This window comes from Ochotona princeps, chromosome 32 (assembly GCF_030435755.1).
Source record: "Ochotona princeps isolate mOchPri1 chromosome 32, mOchPri1.hap1, whole genome shotgun sequence".
Classification (NCBI taxonomy): domain Eukaryota; kingdom Metazoa; phylum Chordata; class Mammalia; order Lagomorpha; family Ochotonidae; genus Ochotona; species Ochotona princeps.
This window is the reverse complement of record NC_080863.1, coordinates 254,579-275,893: the sequence shown is the minus strand read 5'-3', so window position 1 is coordinate 275,893 and position 21,315 is coordinate 254,579. Positions and strand designations below refer to the sequence as shown.

General features: G+C 38.0%; 1 protein-coding gene and 1 non-coding gene across 2 annotated transcripts in view; both read right to left on the bottom strand.

The window, feature by feature from the left end:
* The window catches only part of SPOCK3 (SPARC (osteonectin), cwcv and kazal like domains proteoglycan 3), a 145,939-nt gene that overhangs the window by 24,178 nt on the left and 100,446 nt on the right, over window positions 1–21,315 (bottom strand). Inside the window, exons 5-6 of the mRNA XM_058657472.1 lie at window positions 19,423–19,546; window positions 12,599–12,713 (exon numbers count right to left, since the gene is read on the bottom strand). Coding sequence (XP_058513455.1) covers window positions 12,599–12,713; window positions 19,423–19,546 — 239 coding nt within the window. The remainder of the gene's footprint in view (window positions 1–12,598; window positions 12,714–19,422; window positions 19,547–21,315) is intronic.
* LOC118759898 (U1 spliceosomal RNA) lies at window positions 5,090–5,253 on the bottom strand. The gene has a single exon (XR_004996453.2). It is a non-coding gene; the product is annotated as a U1 spliceosomal RNA (small nuclear RNA).

The window sequence follows — 21,315 nt, the reverse complement described above, 5'->3', positions numbered from 1 at the left end:
TTTGTCCATTCCATTGAAGTTACAAATTCATTCACATGACTTGTCTACCATACATTCGTGTTCTCTATAGAGTGATTTCAGCCATGTGTGCCTTTTATGTTATTTTCTTGATCCATATGGACAGAGACCTGTCCACCCCATTCACCTTTTCGTGAGATCACCCTTCACTTCAATTGATTTTCACTTTCTTCTGCATTCAATTTTGAAATCATTCTGCCTTTGCTTTCTAATTTAATTTTACTTTGCTCTGGTAACAGGTATGATACAATTTCAGTTCTGTTGATGTCTGCTTAATGGTCCAACATATGGGTTACTGGATGAATGTGCTACGTATACTTGAAAAGAATCTTTTGTGCTATTGAAGGTGGTGAGTTCAGTAAACAACAATTATGTCAAGTTGGTTAATAGAGTTATTTGGGTCTTCCATAAACTTACTGATTTTCTGACTACTTACTCTATTGATTACCGAGAGACTAATGGTAAAGTCTCTGAGTATAATAGCATATCTGTCATTTTCTTTCAAGTTTTACCAATGTTGCCTTTGTATATATTAAACACCTGTTGTGGGACATACACACATTTAGAATTGATTGCTCTTTATTGTGACTACTAATATAGCAGGTCAGAATGATCATATTTGTGTTTCATTTGCTCCATCCAGTCCTCAACCCTTTATATCATGCCTTTGGAATTAACTAAATTACTTATGGTGTCATTACCATCTTGTGCATCCTTCTCAGCATTCTTGCTTCTTCTCCCAGTGGCAGTCAACTCCATGTCGGACCTGTGGCTACCACTGGGTATGGGAAGGATACCAGCTCTCTCACACGAGTGGTGGGCTTTTGCTTTCCTCTGTTCCAAAATCCCCCATCTTTTGTGATATACAGATTTTGCCTCTGTTGAATCTCTACAAATAAAACACAATCTAGGGAGAGGATGGATTCCATTCTCTGTCCCAGAATAACATAGACCTTCCCTGTGTCTTTAGTCAGGGAGTTCATTGGTCCTCTTCCTTTTTGTGCCACTCATGGCCTCCTTGATTTTTGCCCCATCCCAGATCTTAATCCTGAGCACCAAGGAAAGACTAGGGGAAGAACTCAGCAGGGAATGCAAACACCCTTAGGAAGGAGATCCCAAGTGTCTCAAAGTGACCCGTTGTCTACTGCTTCAGCCGTGCTAATGCGTTACAATCTCCTGACTCCTAAACACAGCTAACTGCTTTCCAGGCGGCCTGCCTTCGCTGGAAGTGCCCATTTTGCTTTGGAATTCAGTTAATTTGATGGTTTTGCCACCACAACCAGAAAATTTCAAGAACGGTATTTAAACAGAAGCAATCTAAGCAAACACAACAGCATTATGTAATTATTTTAAAGCTGAAATCATTTGTTAATGTTGTATCTTAAACTATTCAGAAAGGACCAAGAGAGAATAGCCTATGTGAATCTACGCCTTCATTTTTCAATTATCAATATGGAACTTCCACTGTTCTCTTTCTGTCAAACTATTTCTTCAATAATTTGTTAGTTACCTTGAGTGGTGTCCTATATTTCAGCTTCTGTAGGCTCTGCTTTTGTGGATTTTAAACATTGTTTATCCTTTGTAGACTTTTTAATTTATGCCAGAGAGGTTTCTTGATACAATATAAATATTCCTGCAAAGAATGCTATTTCATTATTGAAACTTTGAGTTACCTTAAAAATAGTGTGCTTTGTCAACTCTGTATCAACCTTAACACAGTAACATTTTATTCTAAGTTTTATTTTTGATTCTTCTGCTCTCAAGTTGTTTACATCTAATAAAGAACAATGGCTGAACTCAAGATTTATCATAGCCTACATCGACAACTCTAGGTAATTCTAGGACACTTCTTGAAATACTTGTTATTTTTTCCCAAACTGTAAGGCATAGAACAATTCGAAAATGATGTGGCAGTTAGGCTAGCACAATGGCATGGTGCAAAAGAAAAGCCTCTGCCTGCAGAGCTGGCATCCCATAATGTCTCAGTTGATCTTTTTCCAACCCTGTGACCTGCTGATGTGTCAGCCCCAATGCTTGGTTCCCAATACCTCTTGCGTCTGGGAAATCCACAAGCAGCTCCTGAATTCCTGCACTGGCCTGGTCTGACCCCAGCCGTCACAGTCACCTGGAGGAATGAATCACCAGATGAAAAGATCTCACTCTCTTTCTCCCTCTTTAACTCTTCATCTAGCAGATGAAGAGGAGTGAGGTGTGACCGGTCATCAACCTGCTGCCCCATGATTGGGCAGAAAACTGAAGCCAGCAGCCAGGAGCTTAATTTGGGTCTCCCGTTTGGGTGGCAGGGAACCACATTTGGGCCATCTTTCATTGCCTTCCCAGGCAAACTAACAGCAAGCTGGATTGGAAGTGGAGCCAGCCAGGACTCCTACTGGTGTTTTTACATGGGCTGTTGAAGATGGTAGCTTAAGCTGCTGCTCCACAACGTTGGTCCTGACACGCTACAACACTCCACTTTTTGTTAATACATCCCCTGAGAGGCAGATGGAGTAGTTTAAGAGGATAGGTTCAGCCACTCATGTGGGAGAGCTGGATTGCTTTTGCGTTCCAGCTTCAGCCTCAGTCAGCACCGGCTAAAGCAAAAAAAAAAAAAAAAAAAAAGTCTAAATTCTAAGTGCAAAATTTTCATACTAATTGAAACCAGGATTTCCCTTTAGCAAACAAAATAGGCCTGATCCCAAATTATATGAAATATTTACACTTTCTTGCTTACGATACTATGATGTCCTTGCATAACAGCTTTAATAAAACAAAATTTACTTATGAGAACTGAGTCTATTATTTTCAAAATAAACTCAGAAGGGCATGCAGAAAAGTTAACACTCAATTAGTGAGTTTGTGTTTTCATTTATTACTTAGGAAGTTACAGAACCGCTCCCACACTGCTGGAGCAGAGCTCTTCATCTGATTCCACCGACTGCTGAGGAACACCTGGAGGCACCAGGCTAGGACTTGGTCTTGCAGATTCAGCAGGAATACTTACAAGGGCAGTGCTGCTAATTTTCCAAAATGCAAATTGGTACTATTTTGGGCTTCTGAGTTAAAGCAATCCAAGTTAAACATAGACCAAATTGCATCATCTGAAGTCTAAAAGGAGGAAGCGAAAAGTCATCTCAGAGTAATGGCAGGATTCAGTCTTCAGCCTCTCTTCCTCGACAGAGGTACAAACTAAACCATCAGCTAAAGCTCTTCTGTGCAGTGCTGTTACTGGTTTCAAGAAATTGACAACACTAAAATCTCTACAGTATTTTTATGTAGAGCAAATATCACTATTTTCTTGTTTTGTAGCATAGAGTTGTGATATCAGCAGCTTTTTATTCAAACTACTAGTCGGCACCAGATTGCAACAAATCATTCAGGTATAGCTAATGAAACATTGCTGCTGGTGTTTTGCATTTTGAAAATATTTTCAATTTCATTATGTAAGTAGTTTTAAAGTCACTGCTGCCCTTATATGAAGAAAAATCTTAAGAAACTGAAAAATCACTGACAGCACCAAACATCACAATGAACCTAGACGCAGGACAGTCGGTGGAGACACAGCATCTGGTGTGCACATACCAAAGCCTGCATGGACGCACACCAGAAACAAGTAGAAACAAAGGTATTTGTTTTTCTGGAGTCCTGAATTGGCGCCGATATGGGATGTCAGTGCTTCAGACAAGAATTAGCCAATTGAGCCATCACACCAGCCCCAAATCATCCAACCTTGTATTTGATGAGACAAATCAAACAATATGTAAATGAAGCAGCTTGGGGTCCTTAAATTAGAAGGAAAAGTGGGTCAGGAAAGGATAAAACAGCAACAACTGCCTTTGTATGAAGAGGGGAAGGTCTTTAGAAAGCAACATTCTCAACCAGACACACCGTAAAATGAAGGCTTCATGAAAGAATGAGAATATCCTCCCTTCACACATGCCTCACAGGAGCCTAATGTACTTCCACCAGTCAGAGCTGGAAGTAAGAGCCGAAAGAGCTGGTAAACAGAGACTCTCAAGGAAGCAGGGATGCAAGGAAGAGCCAATGCTGAGAGCGGAGGACAGGGGGAGTGGCACTGTAGCCACGGAAACGCATCCCATCCTGGTCCTTACCATGTGGGAGCCTCAGGCAGGGCTGATTCTCCCCACTCCCACTACTCCACACATCTTTGCCATCTTCCTGGCTTTTATTGAAGTTACATCTCATGAAGAAGTTTAGCCAAAAGCATTCTGAAAAGTGAAGCAGTATCATTAGAATCGGGGCAGGGAAAGCCGAAGAAGGAATAACCACCAAGGCACCCAGTTATCAGCTGGGTCCCTAGAAAATTTCCATTTCTTGTAGCATTTTCAACTAATAATTGGGTTCCCCAGAATTGATAAATTTTTCATTGCTGTAAATATAATCCTCTGTGTGTGTTTGTGTAAGTTCTTTGTCAAATAAATTGATAGGGTTCATATGTTAGCATAATTTTAATGATCTAGTGATTATTTTAAAATGTACTTTGTGCAAGTGAATTTCAACTGCATTATATTTGAATTATTGTGCATATCCCTTGCCTATTTTCCTGTTGAACTGTGGACTATTTACTTTTTTTCTTATATATAAATTCTTTATTTTTCATGATACAGCTCCTTAGGCTCAGGGATTTCCCCTGTCTCCCTCTGCACCCGCTTCCTCCCACTGTTTTTGTATGTTGTAAAAATAGTTTAGTCCCTCAACAACAGTCGTCAGTTCATCATTCTGCTATTTAAGTGTATCCTGACATTATAGGTACAGATAGTGGTATAAAGTCTAGACATCATGCTCAGGCTATTGTCAAGACATATGTAATAGTTTCAAAACAAATTGTCAAGATATACGTAGCAGTTTCACTGGAGTCCATCTTTTATTCAGAAGCAGAAATGCACACTGTAACGCACCTCCACTTCATGGTACACTTGCCTCCACTATAGAGATCATCTAGATAAGTTTATGTACATATACCCATATATGTATTGATCTTGTATTTTGCATGAAGGTTGCTTAACATCAGACAGAACATATGGTATTTGGGGCCTATTTACTTTTTTTTTTTCAGGGGAGAGCGCGAACGCAGTCCCCCACTACCACAAATTATGCAGTCGAGTTTCCCACATTTGGGGAAATCGCAGGGGTCAGCACCTCCCAAGTGCAATGGAGGAGCCTCACCCTGGGAAAACCACCTGCTTGATCATGGTATCTCCCCTGCCAGGTAAGTATATAAGGGGCCTATTTACTTTTAATTTGCTCAGTTTGCTCTTTAGTAGGACCACTGAACCTTTACGATGTAAATTAAAATACACTATCTCAGAGATAAACAACCCAGTACTGGCATGAGGACAGTGCCTTTCACTGGAAAAAAGTGACACCAACCTCCTTAGAACACAGAAATTTTCCTCAAAATACAGCTCCTCAGGTGGGACTCAAACCCAAGTCTACACAGAATTTTTCTAGGTTGCTCTGAATCATAAGTGTGGTGCTTATGGTCCTGTAGAATGGATGTAAACACAATTTTACTGATGCAAGCAACAATGCTTTCTTCACCAGCATCTACAAAAACAGGGCATCAAGAAAGCTACTTAAAAATTCCATGGGAGAAACAAAAGTCTATGGTCAGAAAGTGAATTCAGAACAAGACAAAAGTAAATAAAAGTAAAAGCAGAAAAGCTTTTTTTTGAGCAATGCATCAAGATTTCATTTTTTTTAGATGATTCACAGAAAATAATGAGAGAAAAACCATGTTGTGAGGAAACTAACAAAGGGGGCAAAAGCAAGCTAATAAAGCCTCTTGCACTTTAATCAGTGGATTCATCTTTCCAGAATGGTACGGCCCTGAGGCTGGGCCAGGCCAAAGTCAGGAACCTGAGCCATAGTCTTCATCTCCTTCATGAGTGACAGAACCCCAAGCACCGAGGCCACCATCCGCTACGCTCCTGGGCACGTTACCAGGGTCTGGCTCAGGAGTTCAGCGCCCAGGACTGCAACAGATGTCCCAATATGAAATGTCACTGCCACAAACAGCGGCTTATCCCACTGTGCCACCAATCCAGGCCCCCATAATAAACACCACCTTCCCAGGATGTTTCTGAAATGTCTTGGCATACTAAAATTCTGAAACATACTAAAATTCTGGTAATATCTTTGTTAGAAATGGTTTTGCATTAAACTGATGCTAGCAATTCTGTAAAGATAATAGTAACGGCAGTATGTTGCCAAAAAGTGAAAACCTGGCACGGAGACTTGCATATTTTAGAAGGAAATACACAAGAGAGATTAATTAGTAACATAAAAAAGATCGTCTATTGCTACCATGAATATCTTCCTGGCTTACACAGGAAACACGAAAAATGCTATTAGAAAAAATCCAAACATAACATTTAAAGAGAAAACTAAATGATACATGATTCCTGGTTGGCATTTCAGAATGTTTATTATGTAATTTTTAATGAAATTTGGCTCCAAAAATTTATATGCTATCAGAAGCCAAGACTGTACTTGATATAAGGCAAAACATTTTTAGACTTTAGGCAAACAAATCCAAATGATTATCACTGTATTTTTGAAATGCATACATAACTCTTGGCTTGAACTCGATTTTCTTTAAAAATATAATGTGATTCTTTATAAGAAGGGTACATAATGTGTATATAATGTGTATACAATGAATACAGAATGAGGACATGACACGTGGTCAGGGTAGAAGCCAGGCTCTAAGGATTGGAACAATGCCATGGTTGCAGGCACCAGCATGATTTCAAACCCTCCTTAATGCTTACCAATCATTTTTAAGAGTTATTTATTTATCTATTATTTTTTATTGGAAAGTTGGCTATACAGAGAGGAAGATCTTAAATCCACTGATTCACTCCCCAAGCAGCCACAATGGTGGGAGCTGAACCAAAGCCAGGATCTCAGAGCCTCTTCTGGGTCTCCCACATGGGTGCAGGGTCCCAAGGCTTTGGGCCGTCTCCTTCTGCTTTCCCAGACCACAAGCAGGGAGCTGGATGGGAAGTGGGGCCACTGGGACATGAATGTAATGTTTTAATTCGATCATTTTAGTCACAACAAAAAATTAGTTCTTCAGAAGAGCTTTAACAATCTCCACCCTTAAAATGGCTTTTTGGTGGCTCTTATTGTCTGCTTTTGAACACATACTAACTCAAGAATAAATACTTCAGTGGATAAAACTTTTGAATAATAACCCAACACTTGGATTGAATTTATTTTTTCTGTAAATTTAGTAAATTAAAATTACATAAGAATGCATCATTTATGAATATTAATTTTCTAATACAAGTATATGTTCTGAAAAAATTATTAATCTACTTATACTGCTTTTACTAAAATCCATTCCACTGCATTGATAATAGTCAAAAATACCATGATGTGAAATTATGTAATAAAATTTGACCCTTGCAGAAAAGGCATATTTAAAATTTTACTAAGTACAAGTTCCCCTAAATAAATCAAATCAATATATACTTATGCAATAATGAAATAACTCAGTTCCTTGAAAGAGTCCCAAGGGGTTCAAAATGATAAAAATAGAAGAAAAAAGTTGCTGGCAGATAATAAGATCTTAGGTTACTGTAGATTGAAACAATCAGATTTGGAGTTTAACATGTGATAATATCAGAGTGCTAGATACTTAAATGCATGGTTCCCGCATCTATTTAAAACATAATAATTAGTCTACGATAGGAATGTCTTCTGTTGAAACAGAAAACAGCCTGCATTGTTGTCTGTGTTGCTCTTGAATGATCTCTCATTTCCCAACCCTTCCTCTAGCTGCACCTGCTGCACATCCCACTGAGCTCCACGGTACAGCCAAAGTCACTATATTCTTGCTGAACACCCTGAATCGCCCAAAACCTTCTTTTCAATCACACAGTATGTCACATCCATTTCAAACCATAAAAGACATATGCGTTTTAGAAACCAAAGTACCATCATTCTATTACGAAGCAATGCAGAGACCGTGTGTGTGCTTGTGTGTGTGCACACGTGTGCATGTGTAGCAAGGTGCACAGAGATGGAAGAACATGCAGATGTATCATAGACAGTAATGACTTCCAGGACACAGAATTCAATTGCTGAGCTATTTCAAATTTTCAATGCATAGATAATTCCTCCAAATAAATAAGTAATATTGACTGTAGACAAAGTTGAAACATCTCCAACCTTTTGGTGGTTCAATACAAATTCAAAAAAGCATAAAATCAAAATTGCAAATGACACTAAATGTATGAAAAATCTATGATGTACTAGAATTCACCAGCATTATAGACATAATCAATTGAAATGAAATAAATGGACAAAGATGTTTTAATTTGAGGAAATGTAGCTATACAGCATAGACCTTCATGATTTATATATTTTAGATTTCACTGATGGAGAAGCTGTGACTTATAAATATGTTGCCAACGATCTCACAGCTCAGCAGAGCAAACTAGGATAGTAAAATCTACATTCTTTACCAATAATTATGTTACCTCTCACAGCAATAATGAGCAAATTGTACAGAAACTGCACCGAACAGTCAAAACACACAAGTGTTCAAAGCTACGCGCAACCGAGTCTCCTCTGCAGGCTAGCAGTGCTGTGTGATTGAGCATCTGATCTAACCCTTAGAGAATAAGGCATAAAGTGAGCTATTTCAGTTAGAGATCCTCATGACATAAGAAAATCTGAGCTTGTAACATAGAAGCTACTACAATTTGCAAGCTAAGGTTAGACAGTCTTTTTTGTGGCATTCTGTATCTCCCAGTTTGCTAAACCTTAGAATTGCCTTTGGGGTATTCCACAGCCTTGTCCATCTCATCAAACTGTACTGGAAACCTGAATTTTATCTCAGTTGTGAATAACTTCCACCACTTATTTCTTGTTTCTAAAATTATGAAATAATTTTCTAAATGTGTCTTTTACCTCTACTCCACACAGTCACCAAGTAGCACAATAACAAAGTCAGACTTAGGGAGTGTTTTGAAAATGGCAGCTCGCTGTTCAAGGATGTCCTAATGCTCCCGAATCTACAGAACAAATCTGACACTTCACCCTTGGCACTGAACAATCTGGAGTGCATTGTCTTTAAAAGGGTCCGGCATTCCAGCACAAATGGAATAGGTGCCATTGTCCAATATGCCCATGCCTGCAGGGTTCCATTTTTTGATTCTCATTCAGATTTACTTCATAAAATAGTTTATGGGTTATCCTCCCTCTCAATGGCTGTCTCCATTCAAATTCAAAATTTAGAATGATCTAGAGGTGTGTGTGTGTGTGTGTGTGTGTGTGTGTGTGTGTGTGTGTGGTGCTTGTGTGTTTATTTGCATGTTGAAAAGATGTTAGAAATATTAACATTGACAGCAAGTAAAAGTTAAAAGGTTAAGAGATGAGTTTAGACATGTAAAACTGTAACAACAGGATGCAACCCATAATTATAAGACATCTCTGTTTTGGAACTAAGAAAGTCAAAACTGAAATAGAATAAAAATTTCAACTAAAATAATATTCTGAATCCTACTTGTCAAGCAAATATTCAAATGAATTACTTTTGATCCGTGGCTATTGTAAGGTTTGCTGTGATTACAGAACACGTTGGTGGAGGCAGTTTTAGATACAGTCTGGGAAGATTCCTTGAGTTCGAACTTACCGATTACAAAATATGTACATATCCAGCACCCAGAATAAATGGTTCTGCAAGTCCTTTCTAAGATTTAGAATTACATTTCAGATGCATTTATAAAATATATGGGAAATTATTTATTTCTACCTCATGCTCACACTAAGGAATCTCAGGATACTCCTGGCCACATCCTCTGAAAGTCAGCTGCAATATCGAAGTTCAGGTTGACTGACCTTTCAAGTAATACCGCTTTATAAAGGTATATATCTTTAAATGAAGAAAATGAAGGAAAGAAAGAGGAGATCTACCAAAGTGACTCAGAAGTTACGAATGGAGATGGGATGTATCCATTTAGTCAGGATCCATGGTTAAAAATGTAGAGTCAGGTTTATTCCAAATCATTCAATGCATATCTTTGGCCCATCATGCAAATCACAAGGAATAGAGGAAAGGTTTATTTATTCCCAGTTCATGAAAGAATTTTTATCACCCTTAAAATACTTCAAGAAGATTGCAGGGTCATTTTTGCTCTTCCCAACGTGAAAATATAATATGGGTGTCAATTTAGCATCAAAGGTAGGAAGTCAGAATGATTTTAACTAGTGTTTCATTGTTAGTAGTTTCTTCTTCACATTTCTGTGAACACAGATGGTATTAAAATTTTTGCATTACATAGGACGCCTGTAAGAAAGCCACGGACAGCTGAAAGAACAGAAGCGATACCTGCACTCAGTTTTACACTTCCCAATGTCCCTCAGCCTTTGGCACCGTGGGAAAACGACATCTGATGTTTTGTGGGTTGCTTTTTCACAGGAACTAGCAAATTCCGGTACTTATGGGGACATAATACTCATGACAATATGGGGGAGCAAAACCAGCTCAAAATTCCTCCTGCTTCTGTTTCTTACACAACTGAACACAAACGTTCTTTATTCCCTAATGGCATGAAATTAACAAAAGTTTGCTTCTCAGTGTATTAATATAAACAGTATAGAGAAAACTTGAGTAATCTAAAGCATAATATAATTCATTTACAAGGATCCTCTTCTCAGGTACGGTACCTTCCATATTTAATGTGTATTGTGTTCCTTTACACTGTTAGATACTACAGCAAACGTGTCTCTTCCTTGGAAAATAAGTTCTCAAGCATGAAACCTTATTAAAGGTAACTATTACTTAGTATACACACATATTATAACTACTTCTCAATCTTTTTAATAGCAAAGAAGAGTACAGGCAATGGGTATCAAATGCGATAAGATTTATTTCATACCTGAGGTAATTCTCAGAGATAAAAATGAATCAAACATTTCTCCAACTCAATTGTGAACATAAACACAGTTGGAGTGAGAGTGTAAAAGGGATAAACATTACGGAATTCCCAAGAATAGAAGCTGTAATTGGCTGCATTGCATAAAAGGGAGCTGATTAATGCACCCAAGTTGGCAGTACATGTCCGGACCTGGGTGGTTTAGGAGAGAAGGGATTCCACAGGCGGTGGGAGGAATGAGGGCAGGACGTATCTGGGGCTCTGCAGCTGACCCTTCAGTGGTGTGAGGTTTAAGACCAGACCTCAGGAAAGTGGCATGCGGCCTTCATTCCACAACACATTAATTTATTCTACACATAACCTAATTTTGAGCACTAATTCTCAACTTTCACATCCATGAATTCACTTTTCTATAACAATAACAACAACAGGGCTCGGCAGCGTGGCCTGGTGGCTAAGGTCCTCGCCTTGATCCCATATGGCTGCTGGTTCTAATCCCGGCAGCTCCACTTCCTCTCTGTCTCTCCTCCTCTCAGTATATCTGACTTTGTAATGAAAATAAAATAAATCTTTAAAAAAAAAACAATAACAACAACAACAACAAATATACTGGTTAGTTGCTTTATGGAAGGTGGTGCTGAAAGATGGTTTTCTGCTAAATTTTTATCTGAAATATTGCTTAACTGAGCAGAGACCAACACGAATGACATAACTGAAAGTGAAATAATGAAAGCACGGTAACAGGCCAGTAAGTCTGTCATGTTTGCAAAACATCTAACATATTTTGGACCAATTTCATGCTAACTATGTAGTTTCCTCATCCACTTATATATTATTCAGTTTTCTGGGAGACAAAAGCAGAAATCAATGTTCTTGGTTAACAAGGGCACTCCACAATAACAAGGTTCAGACAGCTTAAAACATGGTAAGTGTCAGGGCTGGTGCCTGGGAAACAAGGTTTTTTTGTTTTTTTTGTTTTTTTTTAATTATTGAAACAAGGTTTTGTTGATAGCCACACGTATTTCCTACACCTCCTTCTTTAACTGAAACTGAGGACAGAAATACAGCCATGGAGACTTCAAAAAGGCCAAACAATATCTCACTACAAAAATAATGCTATGTAAACACCAATAAACAGATTATAAAATATGTATCTTAAATGAATTTTATTATTGTACTAGAGATTAAGGCAATGAAACAAAAAATGATGACACCATACAACTAGAAGAATTTAACTTAAGAAATTATTCCATAGGATATAGCATACATATTACACATGGGTTTCATATCATTTATTTAGATTACATCTAATCCAATTACTTCATTATTCAGTACTTAAATACCAATCAGTTCTTTCTACAAAAGTGAAATGAATTTCTGAAATACACTTTTGGAAACATTTACAAATTGCATTGTTTTTGACTTCTCACAAATTGTGAACCCACTGGGAAGAGGCACCTAAGTGTTATTGCCAAAATACATAAAACTTATTTGAAAAATTATTTCCTGTAAAAATTCTGGCTAAGGGAGACAATTTCTCCAACCATATAACTACAGTTCTGTACATGTATAAGAGCTAACTTTGTTGCCTGTTGAATGTCAATCTCAACTTAAAAGCTTTTTTTTTTTGTAAATGTAGAGCCTCTATGTTTTTATAAAGTGTGAACACTTACCTCTCTTAACACCTCTGCTGGTACTTGTGGATGTATCTGAAGGACACGGGCAACGTCCTTCGCATCTGATGGACATCTGTTTTCCGGACACACATGCCTGGTATTCCAGCTTGCACTGTAGAGAAAAAGGAGTCATTCAAGTACATCTGTCATATCAGTATCCGAAGCAGTTGTACCCTTGTAATTTGAAAATCTTTCTGCTGGATAATGTATCCCCAGATCCAATGTGACATTTTACACGTTCCTGCATTAGAAGACATGGGGATGCAGTCACCCTTGGTGTCATTTGGGGGAGATATCCTGTAAGGTTTGATAGTCTCAGTAATTATTTCTAGTGTCTCTGTTCTGTTCTATGAACTGAACACAAATCTTCAGAATCAAATTGACAAAAGGTTGACATACTGGTTATACAAAGGATCTTCAGAATTATCTATACAGAATTCATACTATAAAAAAGTATGTATGGTTTTTCTTTCTCCTTTTTTTTCTGCAACAAAATAACTTACCTTTTAACGCTACTTGTACACACACCTTGTAAATCACGTTGTACCACTCTTGAGCCCTCCAGTCTAAACATTCTTGGTTTGTACTGCTTACCCAGCACGCCCTGTCTGTCTTCCAGGGCTGGAAGTTGTTTTGTCCGTTTTTGTTTTTTCTTTGTAGCTACTTACCCAGCATGCCCTATCTGTCTTCCAGGGCTCTAAGTTTTGGAAACAGAAACTATACATAAGTGTTTGCCTAGTGACTTGTCCATCGTCAGTGGTCCAAGCCATTATGAAATATAGACTTGTGAATTAATATTCCTTATATGTTTATCTGTGGTTTCATAAAAGGACATGTACCTCACCCACATTTATATATAAAACAAATAAAACACATTCATAAAACCTTTCCACAGATAAATAATATTCATTTATGCTATATTTATACTTGTCATACATTTTTGATGCCTTTCCCATCGTGGCACACAAATGCCTTCTTAACTGAGCTCCCTTCTCATCTTCACAAGCATGCAGTCATAGTACAAGACTGTTTCAACAAGGGGTAGAGATCGTCACATTTTTTCATTAAAATTATAGTGCAGCATGAATCTCTCGTAGTTGCTTGTGTATAGGAAAATAAAGAATTCAGTGTGACAATTGTTCATTCATGACTCTAATACACATGTTACAGCAAAGGAACAGGGATAAGGACTAGAGTTCCTCCTGCCTCTGATTCTCAGGATTCTCCTTCCTAAGTGGATTCACCGTTCCCTTCCCAAGTGTTCTCGGTCCTACTTGTCCTTTGGAATAAGTAAAGTAGGAGTTACCGTTTCTCCACCACAGCAGCTGTCACATGAACCAGCTCCTCCACATATGTCAGGACAAAGTGAAGGAAATTAAAACAAAAATATAATCATAGAAGTTTATGTCTATTTTTTAATTCATTTGTTTTGGGTTCAAGGTGATTTTCTCTGTAAATGTGACAGTAGAATTTTAAGCCTGAGTATCTTCAATTCATTCTGAAGGTAATATTTTCCAACTGCACATTTGACATGACTTTTAAAAATGAGAACCTATTTCATATTTTAAAAAGCAATAATTATCTTCCTACTCTAAGAGAAATAGATCTTGCTAATTCAGAAGTAATATGATTTCTTTAGTGGCTACTTCCATAATTTACTCAGAGCAAATTATTTTAAAATTAAATAGGGCAGACATTCTGGCTCCAATCGACAAATGCATCAGTGACTAATTGAATTCAGCTTCAGCTGAAACCAAGACATATCCAATGCACCCAATAGCTAATCACATTATTTGCATCTCTATAACATGTCATCTTTCCTTGTCCAATAACTCTTTAGTGGACAAGCAAAATTTTTAACTATCCTTGCAAGAAATAATGAAACACGTTGAATAGGTTTGCAGTGGCTCTTTTAGAGGAAAAACTCTTTCAAATGTTACTGAACATTTCTCTAGATGGAAAAATGATTTTGGCATTCAAACTCACACTGAATCTTAAACATAACTAAACATGTCCAATATCTAATCAGTTGCAGAAGTAAGTAGTTTGGCAATTATGAATGCTTTAATGAAAGCCAGTAAGCTATATAAAAATTTATGAGATCAAATTCAATATCTTCACTGCAACATGTGCTAACATAATATTTTAGAATCCTAAACACAGTCATAAAAAATTGTGATTCATGGCATAATTTAAAGAAGTTCAAGAACAGTCACAAGTGCCAGATAAACCAAGTCATTATTAATGTAAACAGTGTTGCACACCACTATTTGGAAAGGCACTGGTTTCCTGAAAAGATGTTTAATGACACATTTATCTAAATTTTAAATGTAATTTCAAGTGATTTTTATTATAAAAAATACAAAGGTCTGTCTAAAAGTTAAAAATTAACTAATGTTCATGCAGTATAATGGCAGTCATAATTTTGGTACGTTCAAATGTTGATGAATCATTTTTATATTACTAAACACTAATAAAAGAACAGAATTTTTCAGAATATTTCATTAAATTTTCATAAAATTGTCCCACCTGAGCTAGTTTTCTTTGGCATAACTGTGATTATAAAATTGAAACCTGATTTTAAGATTTGCATGATGTGATTAAATTACAGCTTTGCAAAAGCTACTTTATAGATGAAACATTTTTCCATCAAAATGATTCTACTAAACGTTTTATTCCTCTTTGCATTTCTGTAAAGAGCATCAGAATCGATCGGCTGAATAATAAAATCCCCTGTGTACACAGTCACACAGAACTTAGCTGACTGTATTCAAAATTATGTTATTTACTTATGAATTTATTTAGAAAAACAATCTCCAGCAAGAATTTCACTTAGGCATTAAAATTCTACTTTCTGATTTTTTCTAGCTACACCTGCTGATTACATTTCCAACAAATACTGTTCATTATTAATTATCACAAAGTTGAAACATTTATAAAGTATTTATAAAGGACTACAGTATCACATGAAGCGCATCTTCATTAGTTTATAATTACCAAAAATTTCAAATAATGTAGATACAGACATGATGAATGCACTCTGAATCATCTAATGCCCTGAATACCATGCAAATTTAACTGCAGAATGATGTTTTAAAGATTTATTTTATTTATTTGAAAGGTAGAGTTACAGAGAGAGAGATGTGGGGAGAGTCAGAGAGCTCTTCCATCTACTGTTTTTTCCCCAAATGGCCACGTGACCAGTGCTGATCCAGCTAGAAGTCAAGAGCCAGGAGTTTCATCCAGTTTTCCCACATGAGTGCAGGGACCCAAGGATTGATCCCTGTTTCCCAGGCTTTCCATCAGAGAGCTGGATTGGAAGTGAAGAAGCTGGACTTGATCTGTCACCTGTAAGGGATACTAGTGTGTAAGCAGCAGCTTAACCAGGACTGGTGTGGTTTGTTCTCTACACTTCTGTAAGGTTCCATACAGGTGGAAACTATAAAGGAGGGTGAGTACTCACATGTATACCAAAAACTTCAAATAAAAAATGCAAAAACAGACAAGGGAGGGCATTATACATTAAGGAAACAATTATTCTGCAAGAAGATGTAACATTCCTAAATATATTTGCATACAACACAAGATTGCACAGAAACTTAGAACTGTTCCTATACCCAAAGGGAGAGACAGATTCTAGCACAATCATGGGTGATTTTAAGATCTGTCACCAATGGACCCGTCAGGCAGACAGAAAGTCAATGAAGATACAACAGAGTTGAACCCTACTACTGAAATGAATCTAAGGGACATATGCAGAACAGGTCATCACACAGCTGCAAAATGCGCAACCTCCTCATCAACAGATGCCGCATTTTCAATAATAGACCACCTATGAGGTCACAAATCAATTCTCAGTAAATTTTAAAAGGTTAAAGTAACACCATGTATCGCTTCAGACCAGAACATAATAAACCTAAAAATCAACAAGTAAATGGAAAATTGAATCACCAATAAATGAAGAAAAGGAAAAATTTAAAAATATTAAAATAAATGAAGATTATTTTACAATATATCAAAGACAGTGAGATACAGCCGATAGTATTAAGAGGAATGACTATAGCAATGATCGCTTATATTAAGAAGAAAATTTATAGTCTAAGTACATCTTAAGGGCTTAGAAAAATGAGAAAAAAAACTAGACCAAAGCTTAGCAGGAAATATTGAAAATCACAGAAGGAAAAAATAAGTTAAAAACAATAAAAAAGAACAGAACTAAAAGTTGGTGGGGTTTTTAGGCAAATCAACAAAGAAAAATTAGAAAAAATAAGTAAAATTAGAGATGAAAAAGGCAAATTACCACTATTATTATGTATACAACAGGGCTTCCTGTTATGTGACAAATTATATTAAGCCATTATATTAATGATGCAGGCATCGATACAGGTATGAATTCATGTCCCAATTGCTCCACTCTCAATCTGCCTCCCTGTTAATGCACACCAGAAGGCAGAGGAGGGTAGCCCAGTGCTGGCACCTGCACCCAGTGCTGGCACCTACACCCACTGCTGGTGCCTGTGCCCAATGCTGGTACCTGCACCCAGAGCTGGGCCCTGCGCCCACTGCTGGCCCCTGCGCTCAGTGCTGGCACCTACACCCACTGGTGGCGCCTGTGCCCAGGTAGGAGACCAACTGCTGGCCCCTGTGCTGGCACCTGTGTTCATTGTTGGCACCTGCACCCACTGCTGGCGCCTGTGCCCAGGTAGGAGACCAACTTCTGGCCCAACTGCTGGTCCAACTGCTGGCCCCTGCGCCCACTGCTGGCACCTGCACCCGGGTAGGAGACCAAAAAGAAGCTCCAGGCTTCTAACTTTGGACTAATCCTGATCTGACAGGCTATTTGGGGAATCAACCAGTGACTGGAAGATTCTATCAAGATCAAATCGGGTAATTCATAAACAGACTCAAATAGGCACTAGACAATAGTAAGCTACTATACTAAGGCATGAGGAGGGAATCGGAGCGATCCTGACAGCCCCTTAACAGTAGGTCATGTGCGTGGAGCAGGGGGGTACCCCAGAGTGGAGCAGGTAGACAGGAGGAGGCTCAGATCCCAACCATGAAGACTCCCAGACCTTCACCACGGACTATTAATACGAGCAACAAGGACTATATCCCAACTGCCAAGGAGGCCACGGGGAACTGGAGTGCCCTCGGAGGCCGAGAACTCTGAGGTCACCCACCCCCAGCCGGAGCTTCCACAGGGGATGAAAGAAGTCCAAACACTACCGTGCAGAAACCAACATCATCGGAAAGACAACCAGAAGCCCTGAGCGGTCCGCAGAAACAGAAGAACAATAAACGTCCTTCGGGACCAGGGAGGGGAGCTTTCTCTGGTCCTAGCCTGGTTCCGGCTCTGGACCCCACACCCTCCCTCGCAATGACCATCGGGATCGCTCCGAAACCCCTCAAAACAAACAAACATACAAACAAAAAAACCTAGAATAAACAAACAATAAAAAGTAAAGCTTAGAATCTGACAGGAAAGAGCTAACGTGGATTTACTCATACCTCACTAGGTGGGACACAAAGATTAGTCACTCCTCACCATGGTGTTGAAGATTTCTCTGCACACCCCTCCAAGAACAAAATGTTCTGCACCTTAATTGTCGACAAATGTCTTGTTAGAATTATAAACCAGTCTAGATTATCCCAAAATCCGCCAAGTTCAGCAAAATTATACTTCAACACAACAAACGGCTAAATACTAAAATGAAAATAGACACGAGACAGCTGAATAGTACCCTATAGCCATTTTAAGGTGTATAGCAGCCGGTCCTGTATATAAACTAAAATTGAAATATCAATGAGCTAGTCGCAGGATGTGGCTAAGAACTTGCTTTTTTTTTTTTTTTAACATATTGGTTACTCAAAACCATGTCAATTCCATAATGTTGTAAATTGTTAATGTTATGTTGGGACTCTTAATTGATTGGGATGATATTCTGCCAGCTCTACCTTCAGACCAGAAATGGTCTCCCCAAGGACAATAAGATGCTGGACTCTATACTTGGTATATGTTTGCAAAGAAAGAATCTTGATTGAATTTGAACTGTAATACTGCAACAAGGTGGAGGAATCCACCATGGGGGAAGGGCATGGGGAGGGGTTGGGGGAAACCCAGAGCCTATGAAACTGTCACATAAAGCAATGTAATTAATAAAATTTAAAAAATACAATAAATCTTAGGGGAAAATATATATATATATGTGAATGAGCCTTGAGGGTTTCAACTAAAAATTTGGAGTCTACATTCCTTTGTTACATGAACAAAGAAAACTCATTCTTGACTTATGTAGGAAACATTTTACCTAAACTTAACATTTTAATATAGGGCAGAAAATAGTGAGGCAGAATAACACACATGGGAGATGAGATGCAATGAAAAAGAGATGATATTAGATCTGGTTGCAAGGTCAATTAAAAGCGGTACTTGTCAAATGGTAAAATGATTTGGGGGAGGCTTAAATGAGTTAGTTTAAGAGACAAAACATGATATTAAAAGTGTTTCCATGGTGATGAATCATAATAGATATTATGATGATGGCAATGGTTAATATTGTCCAGAATGACACCCTCTCTAGCCTCTCATCATAGCAACAAAGCAAAAGTCGCCTTTGCTGCTGCATAGCTGAGAGCTCTCCTAGACTACTCAAACTCACGTTGCGATACAGCACAAAGTTACATTGAATGACAGTCCAAACCAGTGAGATTATATGCAACATTTTAAAAGTTCAATAAATTATTCAGATGACCGCCGGGACATTGGTTCCAACCCTCCCTAGTAAGTGTAAATTCCCTGTTTCTCCAACATGACTCACCTGTGATGAGTAGGTGTGACCGTCCGAGCCACAGACAGGGCTGGTGTACACCACAGGACACTGCTTGCAGGTGGATGACACGGAGCCCCTCCATGGCTTGTGGCCTCCTCCTGCTTCCTTCATACTGTTAGGATATAAAACAAGCATTGTATTGCAGTCCATTTTTAAAGAAATCACACATAGAGTAGCATCATTTCTATTCTTGCTGTCATTCTAGCTCCTGCAGGTTAAGCCACATGCTGCTGTTCAGTTATAGATCCACCTGGTGCTCTTCACAAGCTTTCAGTTCACGTATGAAAGCTCATATCCAACCAAACCACAAGAATGCCTTCCGCACACGTTTTTCTTGTCACACGTATGCTGCCGTTATATTTGCCACATGGATTCTTTGCTTTAAATTATAGGTGTGAGCTCTGTGTTTATAACCCAGAAATAGAACTGGGCTTTTTTGTTCAGATATGAAGAATTCACTCACACATCTGGAACTCCTTAAATGTTTCCCTTGCATTCTCTAAAAAAAAAAAAAAATCAACACGCAGACACGTACTTCCTGAAAGCTGAAAAGGAATAACCACTCATGTAAAACAGGACACAGTAATAAAGGAATACAATTGTTCCCACACATACCAGTATCTACAGGGCTGACTTAGGCAGTAAACCACCCTGTATCATTTAAAAGTATCTCAAATCCATTATGCCATGACCTAGAGTGACTTAGAAAAATACTTTTTTTCTCTGTTACTACCTACACTTAGAATGATGATTTCCCCATTTGATTAAACTGTTTCATTTCTTTGCTGATTCATGTCAACAATGTAGATAGAGGATAGAAAAAGCTTAAAGACAAGAGGATGAAACAAAAAATCTAAATGCAAACATTGAATATTACAAGTCACCTAGAAAACCAGTACACATTCACTAAACTTGTTTATGGAGACAGAAATTTGATGCCCGTGAATGAAAAAAAAATAAAGCATATACTGAAAACTGTTTTCTTTTAGCTTCTGATATTTTTCCTGAGTAGCATACCCAAGGGCAATTGCAAGGACGGGGAAGCATGGCAAGGCATGGGAATCTCTTCCCCATCCTCTCTTGCTCACCCTTCCCCTTTGTCTGCCTGCCTCTCAAATAAGTAAATTAAATAACTACATTATGGGATCTTAACAGTAATTCTTGCAATCAAAACTAGTGAAATTAAAACGTGCTTACGAATATAGATAGTGAGATGTAAAATGTTTAAATATTGCCTTTGATGTTAATTTGCACAGTAAATAAATACATTCATATTCCTAAAATACATCCATATAATGGTATTTTTGTTTAATTTTGATCCAGACAAGAATGTGCTGACATTAAACACAAGTATCAATGCTACAATGCTTTGCACAATTCTATCATTATTTTGACCAGGAGTTGACTGCAAACAACATCATTTCCTAATCAAACTGAATATTTACTTAAGGTAATGGGGCTTTAGATGAACCTGAATGAACCTGAATGCATGTTTAAATAAATATTGTTCATATCTGTATATGTAAATAACTCTTAAAATTATTTTAATTAAAATGCTACAAATTTGCAATAGTTTCACAATTTACTGGGGATACAAATGCACATGTAATATATGTGTGCTATTCAATGCAAGAAGAAAAACATCCATACTCAGAAAAATAAGTGTTTTACATGTGAAACCAAAATAATAAAGGAGAACACCACACATTTGTCAATAGCCTGAATTAATCTTGGCCTTCATGTACTGAACAATGGATGCATTCCAACAGTAGTCAGCCAAGGCTTAGGCAGCAGGCATCCAGTTGCAGTGGTACAAGCTGCACACCTTCAGGTGGCTTATTTTGTGCCTCTCACAACAGGAAGTGCCTGACCATTCCAAAA